The sequence below is a fragment of the Sinocyclocheilus anshuiensis genome, unplaced genomic scaffold, assembly GCF_001515605.1.
Source record: "Sinocyclocheilus anshuiensis isolate Anshui unplaced genomic scaffold, SAMN03320099.WGS_v1.1 scaffold1341, whole genome shotgun sequence".
NCBI classification, from domain to species: domain Eukaryota; kingdom Metazoa; phylum Chordata; class Actinopteri; order Cypriniformes; family Cyprinidae; genus Sinocyclocheilus; species Sinocyclocheilus anshuiensis.
Window position 1 is genome coordinate 529,146 of NW_015553274.1, and position 18,975 is coordinate 548,120.

The 18,975-nt window shown below is 37.8% G+C and overlaps 1 protein-coding gene across 4 annotated transcripts in view; it reads left to right on the forward strand.

The window, feature by feature from the left end:
• The window catches only part of LOC107668259 (probable E3 ubiquitin-protein ligase RNF144A-B), a 14,603-nt gene extending 1,443 nt beyond the window's left edge, over nucleotides 1-13,160 (forward strand). Inside the window, exons 2-9 of one of the 4 annotated variants that reach the window (XM_016460075.1) lie at nucleotides 832-911; nucleotides 7,976-8,129; nucleotides 8,531-8,635; nucleotides 8,772-8,832; nucleotides 9,391-9,601; nucleotides 10,311-10,458; nucleotides 11,708-11,797; nucleotides 12,514-13,160. In XM_016460075.1, coding sequence (XP_016315561.1) covers nucleotides 889-911; nucleotides 7,976-8,129; nucleotides 8,531-8,635; nucleotides 8,772-8,832; nucleotides 9,391-9,601; nucleotides 10,311-10,458; nucleotides 11,708-11,797; nucleotides 12,514-12,645 — 924 coding nt within the window. In that variant the 5' untranslated portion in view covers nucleotides 832-888 and the 3' untranslated portion in view covers nucleotides 12,646-13,160. Of the gene's footprint in view, nucleotides 1-831; nucleotides 917-7,975; nucleotides 8,130-8,530; nucleotides 8,636-8,771; nucleotides 8,833-9,390; nucleotides 9,602-10,310; nucleotides 10,459-11,707; nucleotides 11,798-12,513 lie in introns of those variants that run through there. The other 3 variants (XM_016460078.1, XM_016460077.1, XM_016460076.1) reach the window with 3 other exon arrangements.
• Nucleotides 13,161-18,975: the final 5,815 nt, after the last annotated feature.

Consider the following 18,975-nt stretch of genomic DNA (forward strand, 5'->3'; position numbering starts at 1 on the left):
AATAGTTTTGGTCTTAGTTAATGATAATAACCCTACCTGTAACCACAAGTGTGGTTCACATCCAGCTTACACAAACACAATTTATTTCAGATTTTATCAGGCTGACAATGCTTTCTTCCGGTCCTCAGTCCACTGTAGAAGAGCAGAGCTGAGTTGGACATGTGCCCTATTCATGCATATAGACTCCAACAAAGCCTTTCCGCTTAGTTTGACTCAACTAGCAGCCACAGCCTTGGCATTTGTTGCTTATTTTGGTCTGTGGCCAATCTGAGAGTGACCCAGATCAAACTTGATTTGAGTATTGATCTCTAGATATATTGTAGTGTCTGATCTTTTTATTGGCAGCCAGTTATGAAATGAATTACTTATTAAATTAAGTGCTCTTTGGCAAGAATGATAAATCTAACCTGTAGTGTGTAGAAACCTGTTATTAAAAGGGATTGGAGTTTTCATTGTGAAAACTTGTGCATTCATTTGATTAACGTGAAGATTGATGCCTTAAACCTAAATTGGGATGTTCAGACATAAAGATAAAGAGAGGGGAAGTTGATTGAGCCGAGTGTGACGTTACAGAAGTGGGCTGAGCATGAAAGAGGGGCATTACCGTAGTACAGCTTTTCAGCTCTGAATGTCCCTTTCATGAAATGCACAGGGACTTCCCATGTCCGGAACAAACTGTGCCTGCCAGCTTTCAGTCTTCCTGCTCTATACGCACACAAACACTAAATATTACGTCAAGGATTTGTTAACGTCTTAGCACAGGTAGGTGAATTATTATTGATGCTTGAATAAATAGATTAGCCTACTAATGTGTTTTTTATGAATTTTCAAATCTGGGAGCTGTTTAGCATCTCTTCATTTGGACAAGAGACTGAGGTGACTCACTGCATGCTGATCACCAACTTCAGAATGTCAGGTGTATTGATGTCTAGTGGAGCATAATATCAGCCCACATCAGGGGTGTCAGATCATTTAGGGGTCTGACCGGACTAAGCATCACCTTTTGTATTTTATTTTCCTATACGGCATAAAAAACTGTTTGAATGTGTGATTTAGTCACAGGCTGCCTTCGCAGTCAAACGTTGACAATCAAATGAGCATTATTGTATCTTAGCATGTGTAATAAATATTCAGTGGTTGAGGAATTCACATTTAAGAGTAATATTTATTTTTGTACCTGTCCATGTTCTCATGAGTGACTCGTACAAACTAGGTAAAAATTAACTGGAACTGTTGTCACACAATTTCCACATAGTGTGTGTTCTTTAAAGGGGTCATATGATGCTGCTAAAAACATAATTTTGTGTATTTGGTGTAATGAAATGTGTTTATGCGGTTTAAAGTTAAAAAAACATTATTTTCCACATACTGTACATTATTGTTTCTCCTCTATGCCCCGCCTTTTTGAAACGCGTCTATTTTTACAAAGCTCATCGGTCTGAAAAGCGCGGTGTGCTGTGATTGGCCAGCTATCCAGTGCGTTGTGATTGGCCGAATACCTCAAGCGTGTGACGGAAATGTTACGCCCCTCACCATACTGTTGATGCCGTGTCCGGCCGGAGCTACGAGACATAAACATTAAAACCCATTACAAACGAGGCATTTGTTGGATCCAGTGGTGACATAATCACTGATTATAATGACTTATACGGTCTTTTTACACGTTGTGTTGCATCGCGCCGCGTAAACATAAAACGCTGTCTGGTTCATTTGCAACTTTAAGATGTGAGCTGTTACATGCAACACACATTTTTATCCGTCCTGCTGTGGCTAAAAGTAGAATATTATGAATATCATACAGATACGCAAAATGTACTAGAGTGTTTTATTTAACGTCTTTTAATTTAAATTTTTTTTTAATTGAAAATCATCCAGATTGGGCTCCTTCACGGGCCTTATGTTTGACCCCCACGGCCTAATATTTTATATATAATAAATTAACAGCACATTCACAAGTTCATGGTTCTCTGATTTTGTATAATATTCACACGACCTGCAGGTAAACAAATAAAGTATTTCATTTTTAATTTATTTAACATTTTTATGATTTAATGAATTATTTCAGCTCACTCGTGATTTTTATCTTCTTCATGAACCCCAGTTTGGGAAACCATGTCCTAGATACAGTACAGTTAGGAACCGTACAGGTACAGCTTCTAAGAGCTTGGTCTGGATAGCATGGGTTCACTCTGAGGTCGTGTCACAGAATTGTGGCTTTTCTGCTAAAATTCTGTAAAAAAAAAAAAAGATAACCCGACATCAAAAGAACAATAAATGGCACTTGATCTGAAGTGAACAGATCAGTAGAAGGAATCCCAACGAAGTAGGTTAATCTCAGAGCTAATGAGGCCACAGGCCAGTGACTTTAAAACAGAGATAACAAATTCACCAAAAAAGTAAAAAGCAACCTACTTTCAAAACCTTTGGACACGTTTCAAGTATTGATTTCTCAAACTTCGTAGACACTTATGAGAACAGAGAATACACAAAGACAAGCTTCTCCTCTTTCTCTGTATTCCTTCATTGGTTTATATTTTCTCAGAGATAATGGGTGTTGGGTGTGCTTTTTGAACTGCTACAAATCCTTTGATCCCAGTCATTCAAGTAAACTGTTAAATCCTCTTTAGATCATGTTGTCTACACTGAAATGGAACAAGCCCTGTAGAGATTCACCTCTTGAGCTTTCCCAGTGCTTTCTGGTGCACAGTGCGATTTGTCATTTTTACTAACACTTACTAATGATGTCAGATCCTTGTTTGTGAGATTAGACTTCTATAACACGTAATCTTATTACCCACATCTTCTCATTAAATGATTAAATTACACTGTGGTATAAACCAAAATATTATTAATGGAATGTTGCATGGCTGTTGGTGTGTGCATATTTTGATCAAGATTTCCTTTGTGTCATCAGTATCTTTTTTTTTTTTTTTTTGAGAGAAAAGATTTTAAAGAAAAACATCTTGTTCTGAACTTTCTGCAGATGAACAGGAAAAATATTATTTATGTGATTACTCAAAATGTAAAACAGAATTTTGCACATTTTGGTGTAGATAAGCTTTTTTGGCATACAAACAAAAACTTATTTTGTGTGTGGGTCAAAGACAAAAAAGGGTTTAAGCATAACAACAAGTGTAATACTGCTTTAAATTGTGTTTGTTTTTCCCCAACAAATGTGTAAAGTTTTCTGTTTAATTTAATTGCAATTTTGTTTTTGTTTTTCTGAGCAAAAAATAAATATCATACATTTTTCCCTGATTTCCCTGAGAAGAGACCCACTAAAATGTCATTCAGTGTAACAGTCTTGTCAGGCATATTTACAACAAAAATCAATTTATGACATATTAAAAGACTAATTACTTTCACCCCAAATACTAATTAGTTGTAATTTTACATTTTTAAAATTTGCCACTATCATCCTAGGTTTTGCCCATTATTCAGTAAGAATTTTTTACTCATTTAAAACACAATCAAATGTAATATGCTCCCTTATTCTTTTATATGTTTTAATATGTACACGTCAGAATAAGCTTGTTGTTTGAATTTTTACATAAATATTGTTACACTGAATGACAATGTAACATTATTTCAACCAAATTTTGACATTTTATCCTCCAAAAACTTATTTGAAACCTTAAAAGTAGACACTTTACTTACATTTAATGTGTTTTCTATGGACATAAAATCACTTTTGTACATTTATTTTGATGCGGACACCTTAACGTCTTTGACCCGTGTACTGTTATACTAGTTCTCAGTCACAGCATAGGTCTGTGCTCCTAGCTATGCATATGGCAAAAACAGGAAGTGTTGCTGTTTCCTTGGGCAGAGCTCACATCCTGTGCTTGGCAGGAACGCTCAGCTCCCTCTGACTTGTAGACTGCCTTGCAGAGATGATTTCAGACCACACTGTTCTAAATGAGGATACATGTGCTTGCTTTTTTTTTCCCTTCAGAATTTGTCTGCTGTCTATTCCCACATGGCCACACTTCTGCGCAAAATCTTTTATCATTTTATCATTGTCGTAACAATTTAAAAGCAATAAACTGTTCACCAAAAATGAAGATTCTATCAGCATTTACTCAGTCATTTTGGTCTAAAATTGAAAAGTCAAAAAGGACTGGTGCAGTGAATCGGTTGATCCAGTTCACAAAAGCAGTCTGAATGATTTATTCATGAAGCTGACGGATTCAGTTCTCAAATTCAACTCAATGGTTCAATTTGGTTGCAACAGCCCTCTAGATTAGAAAATTCCTTTAAATTGAAACAGCATGATAGTGAGTCAGAGTGATCGCTTTAGAGGGAACTGTTCAACCTCAGAAGACTGCTCCAAATACAGTGACTGAGAACATTAGCAATATATTTAATTTTTTGTTAGGCACTAGTTTCCATGTCCATATAGCCAAGTTCATGAAAGGCCTGATTTTATCATGGTCCTAATTTATCAAGTTACTGTGAATGCAAAAACTCTCTTTCTCTCTGTCTCAGTCACTGTCTTTCTCTTAGCAGAAGTCTGACTAGCACAGTTATGCTTGTTTAAAGGGTTAGTTCACCCAAAAATTAAAATTCTGTCATTAATTACTCACCTTCGTGTTGTTCCAAACCCGTAAGACCTTCGTTCATCTTCGGAACACAATTTAAGATATTTTTGATGAAATCTGAGGGCTCTCTGACCCTCCCATAGACAGCAATGTAACTACCACGTTCAAGGTCCAGAAAAGAACCAAGATGATCGACAAAGTAGTCCGTGTGACATCAGTGGTTCAACTGTAAAGTTACGAAGCTACGAGAATTTTTTGCACAAAGAAAACAAAAATAACGACTTTATTCCACATTTTCGTCTCTACTCGTCACTTGTGGATGCGCGTTCACGACAGTATCATGACGCGAGCGTGTGGCTCGCCGTCACGCGCTCGCGTATATGGTACTGTCGTGAACTCGCGTCCACAAGTGACGCAGTAGAGTCAATGAAAGACTCCATACAACATTTAATTTTCTTCATTTGTGTGGTACACACTCACTAAAAAATGTTGGGTTAAAAATAACCCAACAAGTAACCCAACTATGGGTTAACATAGCACCCTCCCAACTGTGGGTTATTTTTAACCCAAAAGTAATAACGTTACTTCTCTAAACAGTTTTGCTAGTCTTTCAGCTAAATGTGCTGATTTTAAATACTGACACTTTGAGTTTATACTTACATTGTTTTCATTAATGACAGATAATGTGTTTTAATGTTTCAACCAAAGGTCTTGACTATAACTAAACTGTTTTTACCCTGCTCACAAAAGACAGTTGGAGCGACACTTGAGAATCTTCATTTGGTTTTAACCTAGATAGATTAAAAATAGATCTTATGCAAGACCTTTATCATTCGTTATATAATTTTACTCAAACTTGTGCTAAAAGCTTAGATGAAAGCTATATTGGCATCTCCGGAGCCCTGATGCTTTTTGCAAAACTGAGCAAAACCCGCTTCTTTATTGAAGTGATCTGTGAGCACTTTTAAATGTGCACACACTACAAGAAAATGTGCTTAAGAACTAGTTCAGACTATTACCTCCGTCAGCAGATAGAAAAGTTCAATTACAGTGCCAAACTGTTGGACGCTTTCTGTACTCATCTTGGACCCTATGAGGAGTTCATTGTGCCAAACTGCTGTACGTGATACAGTTATAGGGTATTTCCTGACCTTCCCTTCCTGACTCATGGAGAAAGAGCTCCAGTCAACAGTGGACTTGGTTTAAATGAGCCATTATGTTCATTATCTCCTAGTTGTCATGAACAGGAAATTGTGACTTTCCTTCCTTATTGTGGTTGCATATATCCACGATTCATCTAATCAGAAAAAATATAGGGTGGGACTGCTTGGCATGAGGATGATGGGCACCAAGTCCGACAAGCATCCAGAAGCACCTCTGCAAGGAAAAACAAACAGCATCCATTGGGTATTTATCGGATTGTAGAAAGTGGCCATTGCGACTACAATAGACGATTGTCTCATGTGAGTGGCAGGGTGCTGGGGAGGAAAGATTAAAACTTGTCTGGCCATTGGATAACCTTATTGCCCATCCCTCACGCCAATATAATATAGTTGCGCCTGATGAGATTTGATGTATTAAGGCTATGCTGCAAGAATGTGGGTACCAGTTTTATGTTTGAGACCAATTTTGGTAATCGAGAAAGATTTCTTTCATAGTAGGGCAAACTCTGCAGTCTTTTATCGTTTAGTGTTGCATTCACAGTGAGATGCATTTAAATGCTGCTGTGATGTATCATGTATATGGGCATCCAATGAAGTTCTGACAGAATCAGACATTTTGGTTTGCAGTCCTACAGTGTAACTGCTCTTATGACAACTGTCTAATGAAGAACCAATTTGGTGCACAGCAAGTGGTGACGTTTGATGCAGTGTGTTTGTCAGAGAAAGAGAAGTCTTAAATTGCGTTCTCTTCACATTACCAGCACTGCCTCGTTTGCTCTGGAGAATGAGCAGTCAATGAAAGACTCCATACAACATTTAATTTTCTTCATTTGTGTGGTACACAAGGTGAGGATGTCAGAAAGAGCTGTGATTACCACATCCGCACTGTCCTAAGATGTACATCATACAAAAACTGTTGATGTCTCACAGTCTGCCTTGGTTTTTACCCAACATCTCACTGGGGACGTATTTGACAGGCAACAATCATAAAGGACAGAATAATTTCACCACTACACGTGGCTTTACATATGACATATGAGTTACTGTGGCTGGTTAAGGCTGTGTGGGTGTGCTGACGGAGGTGAGAGGCCCAAACAGAGACGAACAGCCTGCTGAGAGCCTTTTGCTGTTTGGGCTGTCGACTATTCTCACCACAACACAATGAGATACTGCAGGCGCAAGCACATGAGTCTCCATCTGTCTCCACCTACACAGATATCTGCTGTGCGGAAGCATACTAACTAGATCATCTGAATGTTCCTCAACAATTAATTCTATCAGCTTGTGATGGTGTGTACTAGTGCGTGATGAGGTGGTATAGTGAATCACGTTACATTTTAGTAACTTTTGGAGCAAAAGTTTTGCTGTGCCATATTGTGAAGGTGCTTTGAAAGTTTGCGCATACAGTGTATTTTGCAGAGGTCTGTTTGTTTTTAGCAGGCTGCTGTGTTGCTCGTACTCTCTGAGGGAGTCTGTTCTGTAGGGCACTCCAGTAGAGACAGTCATTAGTTTTCTTTGGGTTGCCTGGCAGCAGTACTGAGGGATACTGGCATACTTGCCATTGACTGATTGGACAAGCCCTTAGCAAACAGCGGAAGCTCTCTTAAGGGAAAACTCTTGTGGCAGACCAAATATTTTAATAGATAAGGAGTGAGATACCCCAAATCTAGTTTAATGGTAAGTGTCTTCCTCCCCATTATTTTTACCTTTAGATTACCTTTGTTGTCATCTAATGCTCACTTTAAGTTAATCTTTAAAAACACTGTCAAAGTAATTTTTAGCAAATCTCAGAATTAATATTAATTTCTTACTGTTCGTTATAATGTGATCATCGTAAACTAAAACTATTATTAAATGTTTTAGGTAATTGAAATGAAGCTGAAATAAAATAAAACTTTAAAAACATAAAAGAAAAATAAATGTTGCAGGCAGCTACCCGAACAAAGTTTATTGAAGTTCTAAAATTAATAAAACTGAAATAAAAACAAACTAAAGCTAATTATAAATATAAAAAATAAATGCTATATACAAAAACTAATAAAAATGACAAAAGCACCAAATGAAAACTGAAAATATAAAAAATTTAAAATATTATTAAACATTGTAATAGTATATTATTGTATTAAAGTTACATTTGTAGTGATGGCTAAATTCACTTGTTGCATTTATAATTGATTATATTTTGTAGTTTTTTTTTTTTCTTCGATAAAACAGTATGATATTTATTAACTGCATTAGCTGTTTTTTTAATGCTTTCTGTCTGTATTGTAGCGTCCCAGATCCGTGTACCATGAGCAGTTCTCGCTACGAACCCAGCTGGGACGTGGACCTGGCGCCCCTTCTGTCCTGTAAACTGTGCCTGGGAGAGTTTCCCCTGGAACAGATGACCACCATCTCCCAGTGCCAGTGCATATTTTGCAGTCTGGTAAGGGCTGTGTCTTCAGTAGCCCTCCAGTGTGTTTTGCAGCAGTGTGCAATCCAACAAATTGTTTGACAGTCTTTTCACAAGTGGAAATACAGTAATGTAAATGCACAAAACATACAGGAGCTGGTGATCCTGTTACTGTTGTTTTTTTTTTCCAAATATGGACTGTATAATTTAGTATGTGTACATATAATTCGATACTAATGCTTTGATAGTTGTTTTTGCGATGCATTAGCTTCTTGAATCTTGATATTGGTCAAACTGGCCTGTTCTCTACAAGCAGCTCTTGGATGTTGTCTCAGCAGAATGCTGTGATGGATTGTGGGTGGAAACAACCACAGGCAGCACTTGTCTCGTTATTTATTTCAAAGATAACAAAAATAAGAATCTGTCTCTTACAGTGCTTGAAGCAATATGTTGAACTCCTCATTAAAGAAGGCCTTGAAACGGCTATTAGCTGTCCAGACTCTACCTGCCCAAAACAAGGACATTTGCTGGAAAACGAGGTAAGCTTGCTTAAAATTTGTCATTTTTCTGAAGACTAGAAATAACTGCTGAGTTTAAAGTATCAAGACAGTCTCTCACCCACTGTCACTTGCTCCTGTCTTGCTTAAATTATTATATTTTTTTTTTCTGATGTAGATTGAGTTTATGGTGGCTAACGAGGTCATGCAGCATTATAAGAGACTCCAGTTTGAGCGAGGTGAGTTTTCCTGAGAGTTTCATGAAGTACATAGTTCTAATTTAGCTTTTACACACATTTTCAATCATTTCTTCGTGTCTGTTTTTTTGTTTTTGTTTTTTTTGCTAATGTGCCTCTAAGAAATGCATTATATTTGGAAATTAATAATGCTTTGTTCCTGCAAGATGAGTTTTTTTGTTCCTGTGTGAGTTTTGTCATGTCTAATATAGTATTTTAACAGCTACATCTTTCAACAGCAGCCTCTTTGAAAAGCCTGCATCAGATTGACACATTCATAAATCTTTTACACAGAACTGTGCAACATAAAGTGATCAGAACATTGATGTTCTGATGTTAAATGTTTCATTCAGAATGAGCTTTTTTGCATCTTAGTTTTTTTCACTGGGGAGGAAGTTCTTACAACATACAAACTAACAGTATGTGTTTATACATCAACCTCTTTTGTCAAAATAAAATTTGATACCTCATGTCAAACCCGGGAATGTAAATGTCTGAAGTAGTTGTAGATCAAATCAAACGGGTCATCATTTCAAATATGCTGTTTGTTTTTCCTTGCAGAGGTGCTTCTGGATCCTTGTCGGACTTGGTGCCCATCATCCTCATGCCAAGCAGTGTGCCAGCTGAATGAATCAGAGGTGCAGTTGCCGCAGCCGGTGCAGTGCCCTCAGTGCAGTCTGCGTTTCTGCTCCACCTGCAGGGCAGACTGCCCCACCGGCCACGCGTGTCAGGAGAGCCTGCCAATTACCACCTTCCTGCCTGTGGAAAACGGGTACTAGTGTACTTTAAACCCTCAGCATCAAATCATGGAGCATTCACAGCAGAAATCTTGTTTCTGTGGTGCAGCTCATTATGTAAAAACAAAAATAACCCCTTATCTTGCCTTCAGATTCTTTTAATAGGTTTCTCTCCCCTAATAAAAGTCCAGTATACAGATATTATTGAAGTATCCCTCAACAAATTATGCATACACTTTTCAGGAACTGACTGGTATTCATTTTAGTAACATTTCTGTTTGGATTCAGTTTAATCTCAGCAAAATCATGGTGGAAACTACAACGTTCAGCAAATCAGCATATTAGAATGATTACTTAAGGATCATGTGACACTGAAGACTGGAGTAATGGCTGCTGAAAATTCAGCTTTGCCATCACAGACATAAATGACATTTGAAAATGTATTAAAATATAATTTTTAATTGAAATAATATATCACTGTTTTACTGAATTCTTGATCAAATGAAAGCAGCCTTGGTGAGCACAATCTTACCTACCCCAAACTTTTGTTTATATACAGTTAAAGCATGTTAGCAAGTTAAAATTTTTGTATAATTTTAGTCATATTTCAGAACATTAGGAAACGTTATTTCTTTTGAACCTGACACTTCAATGTAAGAGGTATTCAAATAGCCTTGATGAAACTGAACATGAGACTCATGAGTCATGACCTGTTCTGTTGCATGTTCATCTCCCCTCTTTCAGCTCCAACCTCAAGAGTGAGGAGGACGAGGCTCCGATCAAACGCTGTCCTAAATGTAAAGTGTACATTGAGAGAGATGAAGGCTGTGCCCAGATGATGTGTAAGAACTGCAAGCACGCCTTCTGCTGGTACTGCTTGGAGTCATTAGATGTAAGTTGTTTATGCAGTATGACCGGTTTCACTTTGTTCTTCTTATTGTTATTATTATTTTAACAAAGTTTATACTATTTACTGTAAAAGTAGAACTTTTATTGGGATGTCTTATTACATGTCTTATTCCTCCAGTACAGATGTGCTTGGTTAGACCAATATATTGTTGGAGTTTCTAAGTGCTGCTTCTCCATGTATCTCACATTCATCTTAATTGTAGAGTTGGGCATTTTTTTCAGTTTCTCGTTTCGATCATTGATAGGTCTCAAAAAATGAGTACTCGGGGGCCGGGGCATGTGCGGGGGGCGGGGTGTGTCAGTCATGGAGATAATGAAAATATTTTAAGACTGTTGCGAAAATGAATGTTGACATAAAAATATGACATGAAAACATGAACATATGGCTAGAAAAAATAACTGCTAGATTATGACGCATCAGTGTTATTGAAAAAGAAACTTTTAAAAGGAATAGCTGCATGAGGTGAAGCTGAAGAGATCAACTCCAGTAAACTGAAGCCCGTTCTATGACATCCTATGAAATTAATAAAATATCCTAGATACACAACATAAACGTAACATTACAGCTTCTATCTGCACAAAAGGATGCAAGTGAACTTAAGCAAAGTTACGTGATGTATCCAGAGAGTGTAACTCCCGCTGTGGATGCGCTCTTCCCATAGCAGCGTGCTGAAACATGGGCAAGAAAAGCAAAAAACTTTCTCGCTATAATGTTATGTATATTGTTGAAAGAAAATGACAAAAAATAAACTAAAGATCAAAAATTAACACAAAAGGACACAAATGTGCACATGAACTTGACCATGCTAGTTTGAAAGGGTAACTCCCATTGTGGATGCACTCCTTCCGTAACAACAACGCTGATACACAGGCAACTAAAGCACAAAGAACTCACAACATTCTATTACAATCGTGTTCTCATTATAATGCCGTGTATGTGACAGACTGGCGCTGCACATCTTGCACTTAACTGTATTTCATGATCAAAGTGATTCCAGGCCTTTCACTGATTCCAGAATCACTGTGACCTTTCAAATCCAGTTTCACTTTATTTCGCCGGTCTGGAAGACATGCTGTCTATCACTAATAAATCAGACCTCAGATACCGCCCAAAATGCCGCAATAACCAATCAGAAAAAAGAGATTTTTTTTTTTTTTTAAGTCAGGGCAATCATCTTTTTCATGCACATCACTACTTTATTGATGCTAACATCTCTCCTTCATCTCCTCAGGATGACTTCTTACTGATCCACTATGATAAAGGACCATGCCAGAACAAACTGGGTCATTCCAGAGCCTCCGTCATCTGGCATCGGACACAGGTATGTACCACATGAGCCATATCCCTCTAGACTGCAGATCTGAAGTGCTAAAGACAAGCTGACCCACACAATTCACATGAAATAACCCTAACTTTTCTAAAAGCCAACAGGGCATGATTTATGTTTCTATATTAGGGAGATGTTATGTGTTTATTACAAGAGTGGCTTGTGTCACACTTGCTAATGCCTTACTTTACAGTGCAGGGAGATTTGAGCTTTTTTGTTACTTTATTGTATCAGCAATAGAGAGAGAGAGGTGGCTGATCCTCAAAAGCACAACAGGTATGTAAATAAAACCACACTGATATTTTGTTTTGAAAAACCATCAGTTTGACTATTCAGTACTACATCAGACTAATAGGCTATTCAAAAATAATACTATATATATATATATATATATATATATAATTGTATCTAGCATGTTTGCTTCTTGAAAGTTCTGTAAAAATTTTTAGAACTGGAAATGTAGATTTTCTCTTTACTAAATCAGTACCAGCAGCACTAGGACAGACACCAAGATACGATCACAAAACCATTACTGCCCCCCTGTGGCTGAATGCCATCTGATTTGACATGTCAAAGCATCACAGACCAATCTATACTGGTTTTATAATCGGCAGGAATGTGCACACATTATTTATTCTATTTTTTTTGCTCCTTTCTTTTTTTCTTAATTGTACTCTTTTTCTCCCTGGATCTGTCACCTCTGTGCTCAGGTTGTTGGGATTTTTGCTGGCTTCGGTCTGCTGTTGCTAGTGGCCTCCCCTTTCCTTTTGCTGGCCACTCCTTTCGTGCTTTGCTGCAAGTGCAAGTGTAGACGTGGCGACGATGACCCTCTTCCCACCTAGAGCAACATTTCAGCTTCAGGAGGTGACTTTCCACTCATGTGACAGAGGATCGGCTGTGATCCTGTCTTGTTCTCCTGAGCACAACTTTGCAGGTGCATTGGTAAAAGATTTATCTGTCCGTGAGATGGCACTTTTGAATATGCTGACTTGCATTGAAAGGTGTTACAGAGGAGCAGAGAAGCTGACTGGATGAGCCATTGGAGTTAAGCAGATCTGTAGTGTTTGGAAGCAAACACTTTTGTTTTGTCTTTTGTTACATTGTCTTGTATCTTTTCTCAGCATCACTTTTTCTTCACTTGATGTGGTATTAAGGTTAACTAAGCTATTTTTTATGCTGTTTATCCTGAGATCCTAACAAACACTTGACAGGAATACATTTCTTAGCAGTGCTTTCATAATATTCTTGTAGCATAGTCACATAACCTCAATATCTCAGCCAGTTTTTTTCAGTCTAATTGCATATGCATGCTGGAGGCCGCGGATGTTTCACTTCTGTACCTCCAGCAGAGGCTCTAATCAGAATCAGAATCAGAATGAGCTTTATTGCCAGGTATGTTTACACATACGAGGAATTTGTTTTCGTGACAGAAGCTTCCACAGTGTAACAGAATGACAGTGACAGAACAAAAAACACAGATAATAAAAAATAAAAATAGAACAAGTAAATAAGGAATAAAAATATATAAATTGACAATTGTATGTGCAGGTACAAATGAGCCTCAGTCTGCCACTTGCTTCTATATGCTTCCTAGAAGCTCTTTCTTAGGACAGTAAAACATTGTTCTTCCATTTGAATCTACTCAGATACTGTACACACACCATAGACGTAGCAGACATGTCACCTGATGCCTTCTCAAAGCTTGTAGGCTTGGGTGTTGCTGAAAGGTTTTTTTGTTATCCTGGTATCAGACAGCTGGTCACATATCAATCACTGTTTATAACCGAGCTGTCACAAATGTATCATTAAAGTAAGCTAATATTTTATTCACTTTGTGAATGATGTCATCTACAGATACATTTTGTTGACATAACACACATGATGGCTTTTATTTGTATTTCCAACCCAGACGGGTCTTATCCACAACCTGTTGAAGATCCAAATACAACGTGCATTACCATGTGCCTGCCAATTTAGGTCAGAGTAATCAGGCCAGTGAGGCTTAACTTCTTACTTTTCAGGTCACTCTAGGAGTTGTGCATTTATTTTATTTATTTATTTTTTGGAGTAATACTTTTAGGAACAGTTTGCCAAATGTGATGTGTAAGCCCACATGTTCATTGTCTAGCACATTAATAACTGGTTGATGACTAGGGCACACCTAGTTTTTGTTCTTGTTCTTTGTTAAATATGCCTTTTTTTTTTTTTATGTTTTGTAATTTTTTATTCTTTTTTTTATAATAATGTGTATTATGTGTACTCGCATGTTTTTCATGTTTAAATATATTATTATGCTGCAAAGCAGTTGTTTGGCTTTTCTTGTGCATTAGAACAACTCTTTAGAAAGTATAAAAAATTAAATTGCCTTTGGGCAGAACAGTATACATTTTGTACCTTTTCACTGTCATACTGCACAATTTTTCAAGTTGAATCTCATTTAGATGTAGTGTTTTTAGATTTAGCATTCAGGTCCTGGGAAGTTAGTATTTAAAAGCTGGGAAGTCGTAATTGCAAAGTCAGGTGCGTTAAAATCAGTTTGGTTGGAGCAAAATTGCGATGTACCTTTAAAAAAATACAGCAAGATTTTTTAACTATGCTACAAAATAAAGAGTTTGCATCAGGTGTGTTTTGCTTTGGTTTTGTTCATTATATGAAGATTTTGTGAACTGAATTGTTATATATTTTTCATAATTGTACACCCTAACTCGGAAGCTCGTGGCCTCAAAAAATTCTGGGTTTCCCATTTAAAATCTGACTCTTGGTAGCTTTTCATGTGTGTTCAACTCATAAATGTGATTTTTCCGACATGACTTGAAGGCAAGGCAGTTCACCTTCCCACTTTTCGGCCAATCTTGAAAACTTACTTGGTTGTAGTGCATACAGCTCCTGTATAATTGAATAAGGAAATACCTAAAATCTCAACAATTATTTTGTAGGTAGAACTTCCTTTACTAGAGCCGCCATGTTGGACACTTCAATTTCTTCCATTCTTTGGAATACAAATGAGGCACATCTCTGCTATATAACATCTCTTCTGGTTAGCAGTGTTAGTTACGTGAGGGCTACAACCATAGACTGATTCAAGCACATAAACAGATTGTATGTAGCAGTTTTAGCAACTTTTACTTTTAAAGCACACATTTTTTAAATTAATGTTTGAGGTATAATTGCCTCATAGAATTGGCATATCTTAAAAATACTAATTATTTACGTTTTAGGAGCTTTTTACGTTTGAAAGAGATTTACAGTGCACATACTTTACCCGGGGTTAACAATTAATTTGCATATTTGCGGTGTCAATATCATTGATTGGATCAACGCAGCATGCAGTTTACATAAAGCATCTAGTTTTATGTAAACATGAAAAACATCATCGTATTATAAATTGCCCCTGAATAGATTTTGGACCATAAACGTGAGAATAAAACACTCTCTTCTTCACGCAGTGCTTATCGTCACCATTTGACATTTTCCCCCTCAAACGTTAAATGTGTTTCCTTGACTGGGTGTCTATTGCTACGCACCTAGCCTTAACATTCTAACGCCTATCTACACCGGATGCGAGCGGCGCGGCAAATCCCCGACAGTAAACTGATGCCGCGTTCTATTTATGACGTATTCACACAAATTTCAAATAATTTTCAACGGTCGGTAGCTTTGTCGTGTCCAGTGTAGACAGACCTTAGCTGTTGCGGCGCGTAGACACGGTAACACCGCATTGTTTCTCACTGCACAAGTTTGACGGAACAGGTTTTCTCGATAAAAAGTAGTGCTAACCCGCCTCTAAATTACAAGTGTGAAACCTTCTAAATCTGGGTTTAGACTGCTGTGTGGTTAAGTCCAGTGTAAAAAAACCTAGGCCTACTGTGTTTCCACTTTTCAAATGATTGCGAATCTTAACATAAATCCACGTGAAGTCTAAGAAGTAATTCCATAGTTTTCCATCAATCCTAAATACTCTATCAAACAGGTCGACGTCCACTTTTGAAGAGCGTGAGAGGTTTCGCTGGGGTTCTGCTGCAGCATGTGGTGGGAAGCCTAAGGGCCGTGGCTGACCGAGCAGAGGGGCTCTCGCGGGGCCAGTGGGCATCTGCCTCGACCCGCTACACTTCACCCTCCAGCATCATATATTCATGCGCTGCTCCCCCCGCACCATCTGTGTACGCTTACCAGTGGTACGCACACAAGCTCTGGCGACACGCAGGACGGGTAGGGCATGGCCGCGCTACAGCAGACTGCGGATCACTACGCTGTGCCAACACGTAGGAAAGAGAGAGACAGGAGCACAGCTGTCTTCCTGTCATTACACTCGCTTGGATGTTAAATTAGAGTTGTGAGAATGTGTCCTGAAAGCTTGTTTTTACGTTTCAAGTAAAGGCTTGACAAGCTTCTTGTGCTTTTATTCAGTTGCACTGCATGTATTCAGCCACAAGATGGTATTATTGACTCACTTTTTTTTACATTTGTGTGAAGTCAGCCACTCACTTCGATTATTGGAGTTTTGCTTTATACAATAATGCCGAAACACCCTATTAGTCTTGGTTTTCTGCATGTGACCTGCTGCTTTCACCATATCTGACCAGACCTGAGACCCAGTGGCTCGCTGGCAGGTGTTGGTCCTCCTGTCGGCCACAGCTAAGGGAACTTAACTGGGCCTTTGTGCCCGCTTCAGCCTGGCTCTGCCGTCCCGCTGGCAGATGGCATCAAGCTGCGGGCGCCTCTCCCAACTATAATTACCAGCTTCAGCTACAGATGGAGACAAGCAGGCGTGATGGTCCCTGTATTCTCTGTGGCCTTCACCAACCTCCGCAGTGTGCCCTGAAAAGCCTAAACAGGCCTGCTGCTAGGACAAACCACCACACACTTCACCAACTGCTAAAGTGTCTGTGAGCTTCCTGCAGATTAAATACTGTGTAGATGTTCCATCGTTAGTGTAATATCAGATACACACTATTAGCTTCGTATTATTGTTATTAAAACAAATTAATGTAAGCTCTAAGATGTAAGTAGCACTATTTTAGCAGCTGCTCAACTAGTTTAAGTTGTAGGCATTCATTCTGTATTGTCCAGTATTGTATCGTATACCCAAACGCCTCAGTAATTATTGAATTGTAATTACTTTTGAATGATTTTTTTGTTTTGTTTTGTTTTTGTGGGAAACTAATATAGATAGATAGCTAGACAGACAGACAGACAGACAGACAGACAGATAGATAGATAGATAGATAGACTGATCTGTTTCAAATAGTGACATTATAGATTGACAACATTTCGTTTTGACTTTTGATTTTGAAGTGACTTTTTCATCAGTCAGTGTTGTTAATGTTAACTAAAGCTAAAATGATTAAAAATGGTTTCCGTTAATTGAAATAAAGCTGAAATAAAATGTAAATATTAGATGAAAATCTTATTTTAGTTAATTGCCAAGACAACTGTTCTAATACTTCATTAGTATAAACGTTGAAGTACTCAATTTAAAAATAAATAAAAAAATCAATGAAAATAAACTCAAAATAAAGCTAAATAGAAAAAACAATAACAATTAAAAAGTACAACTTTAAAAAGAAAACAGAAAAAAATAATAATAAATAAATTAATTTAAAATATTAAATACTATAGGCCTAATAGTATATCAATAATACTAAAATTACACTCGTCAGTGCTTTGGTGTTTACATCCTTCTCTTCAGGCCTTTTGTCCCCACCAGAGAAAGGTTACCATTATTAGGTATCCTTTAATGTCGGAGCTATTTTCCTCCAAACTAAGTACTCCCCCACTCCCTCTACTTCCAATCTCTGTTGAAGGTCGCACAGTCATTAGCTCCATGGTGCAATGAAAGCATGAGATCTGTCCTTGATGACCAACTGACCTTCACTGATCACACTACAACAACTGACCAGTCCTACTACTTCATGCTGTAACACAGCTGTAACACATTTCCAGTTCTTCTGCAACCTTATCCCATCTGACTCATTGTTGAGGCTTTTGTTATCTCATGACTATCAGGTTGTTCTTCACTTCTGTTTGTATGTTCGTTCAATTCCTTCTCAAAGTGCAGGGCTGCATCCCAATTCTTATTCACTAGAATTTTTATACTGCTGATGGGGAAAATCTGTACTTATGAGTGTATCGAAAGACAGTAAGCATACTATCATGTCACAAAAATGTCTTGATAGCACATATTGTTTTTCATATTAGCATGCAAGCATTAGCAATCCAAAGGCCAGTTCATTGCCAGTTATTGATGTGTTGTCTGCTGTGGATGTCTGTCATTTTATAGAGTTAGAACGATTATTAAAACCTTTTATTGGTATCATTATTGTTAATGGTGTGAATGGACCTTAACTGAATCTAGCTTGGCAAACTGTTTTCTATGGTTTTGGGACACATTAATTCTAATCTTATATACAATTTAGGATGCATATGTGAATTGGGCACATGCTTTTTCGTGGATCTCACCATGCTTCCTGTTGTGGCCAGAATCAAATTCAAGATCGTTTTTTTCTGGCCTACAATGGGGCCAATGAAATGGCACCAACAGTTATCTACAAGCCATACACCCCAGCTGGACTTCACCGATCAGCTAATTCTGGTAAGAGAAGCATTTTTTTTCACCCACATAAAAAAAAATTACTAACCATGCTTGTTAACCAAATCAGGCGGAACTGTGTCCTTCTGGTTGTTTCTGTCTGTGGCTAAATACTTTATTTTGAATCTTGTAAAATGATCTCACTTCTTTTTTTTTAAAGGGGTCATATGATGCTGCTAAAAATAACATTACTTTGTGTATTTGGTGTAATTAAATGTGTTTATTTGGTTTAAGGTTCAAAAAACATTATTTTCCACATACTGTACATTATTGTTGCTCCTCTATGCCCCGCCTTTTTGAAACGCGTCGATTTTTACAAAGCTCATCAGTCTGAAAAGCGAGGTGTGCTCTGATTGGCCAGCTATCCAGTGCGTTGTGATTGGCCGAATACCTCAAGCGTGAGACGGAAATGTTACTACCATGCTGTGATGCCCTGTCCGGCCGGAGCTACGAGACAAAAACATTAAAACCCATTATAAACGAGGCATTTGTTGCATCCAGTGGGGACATAATTACTGATTATAATGACATATACTCAGGGGTTAAATTGGGATTGGGGGTTCTATGGTTTGGGGTTTATATA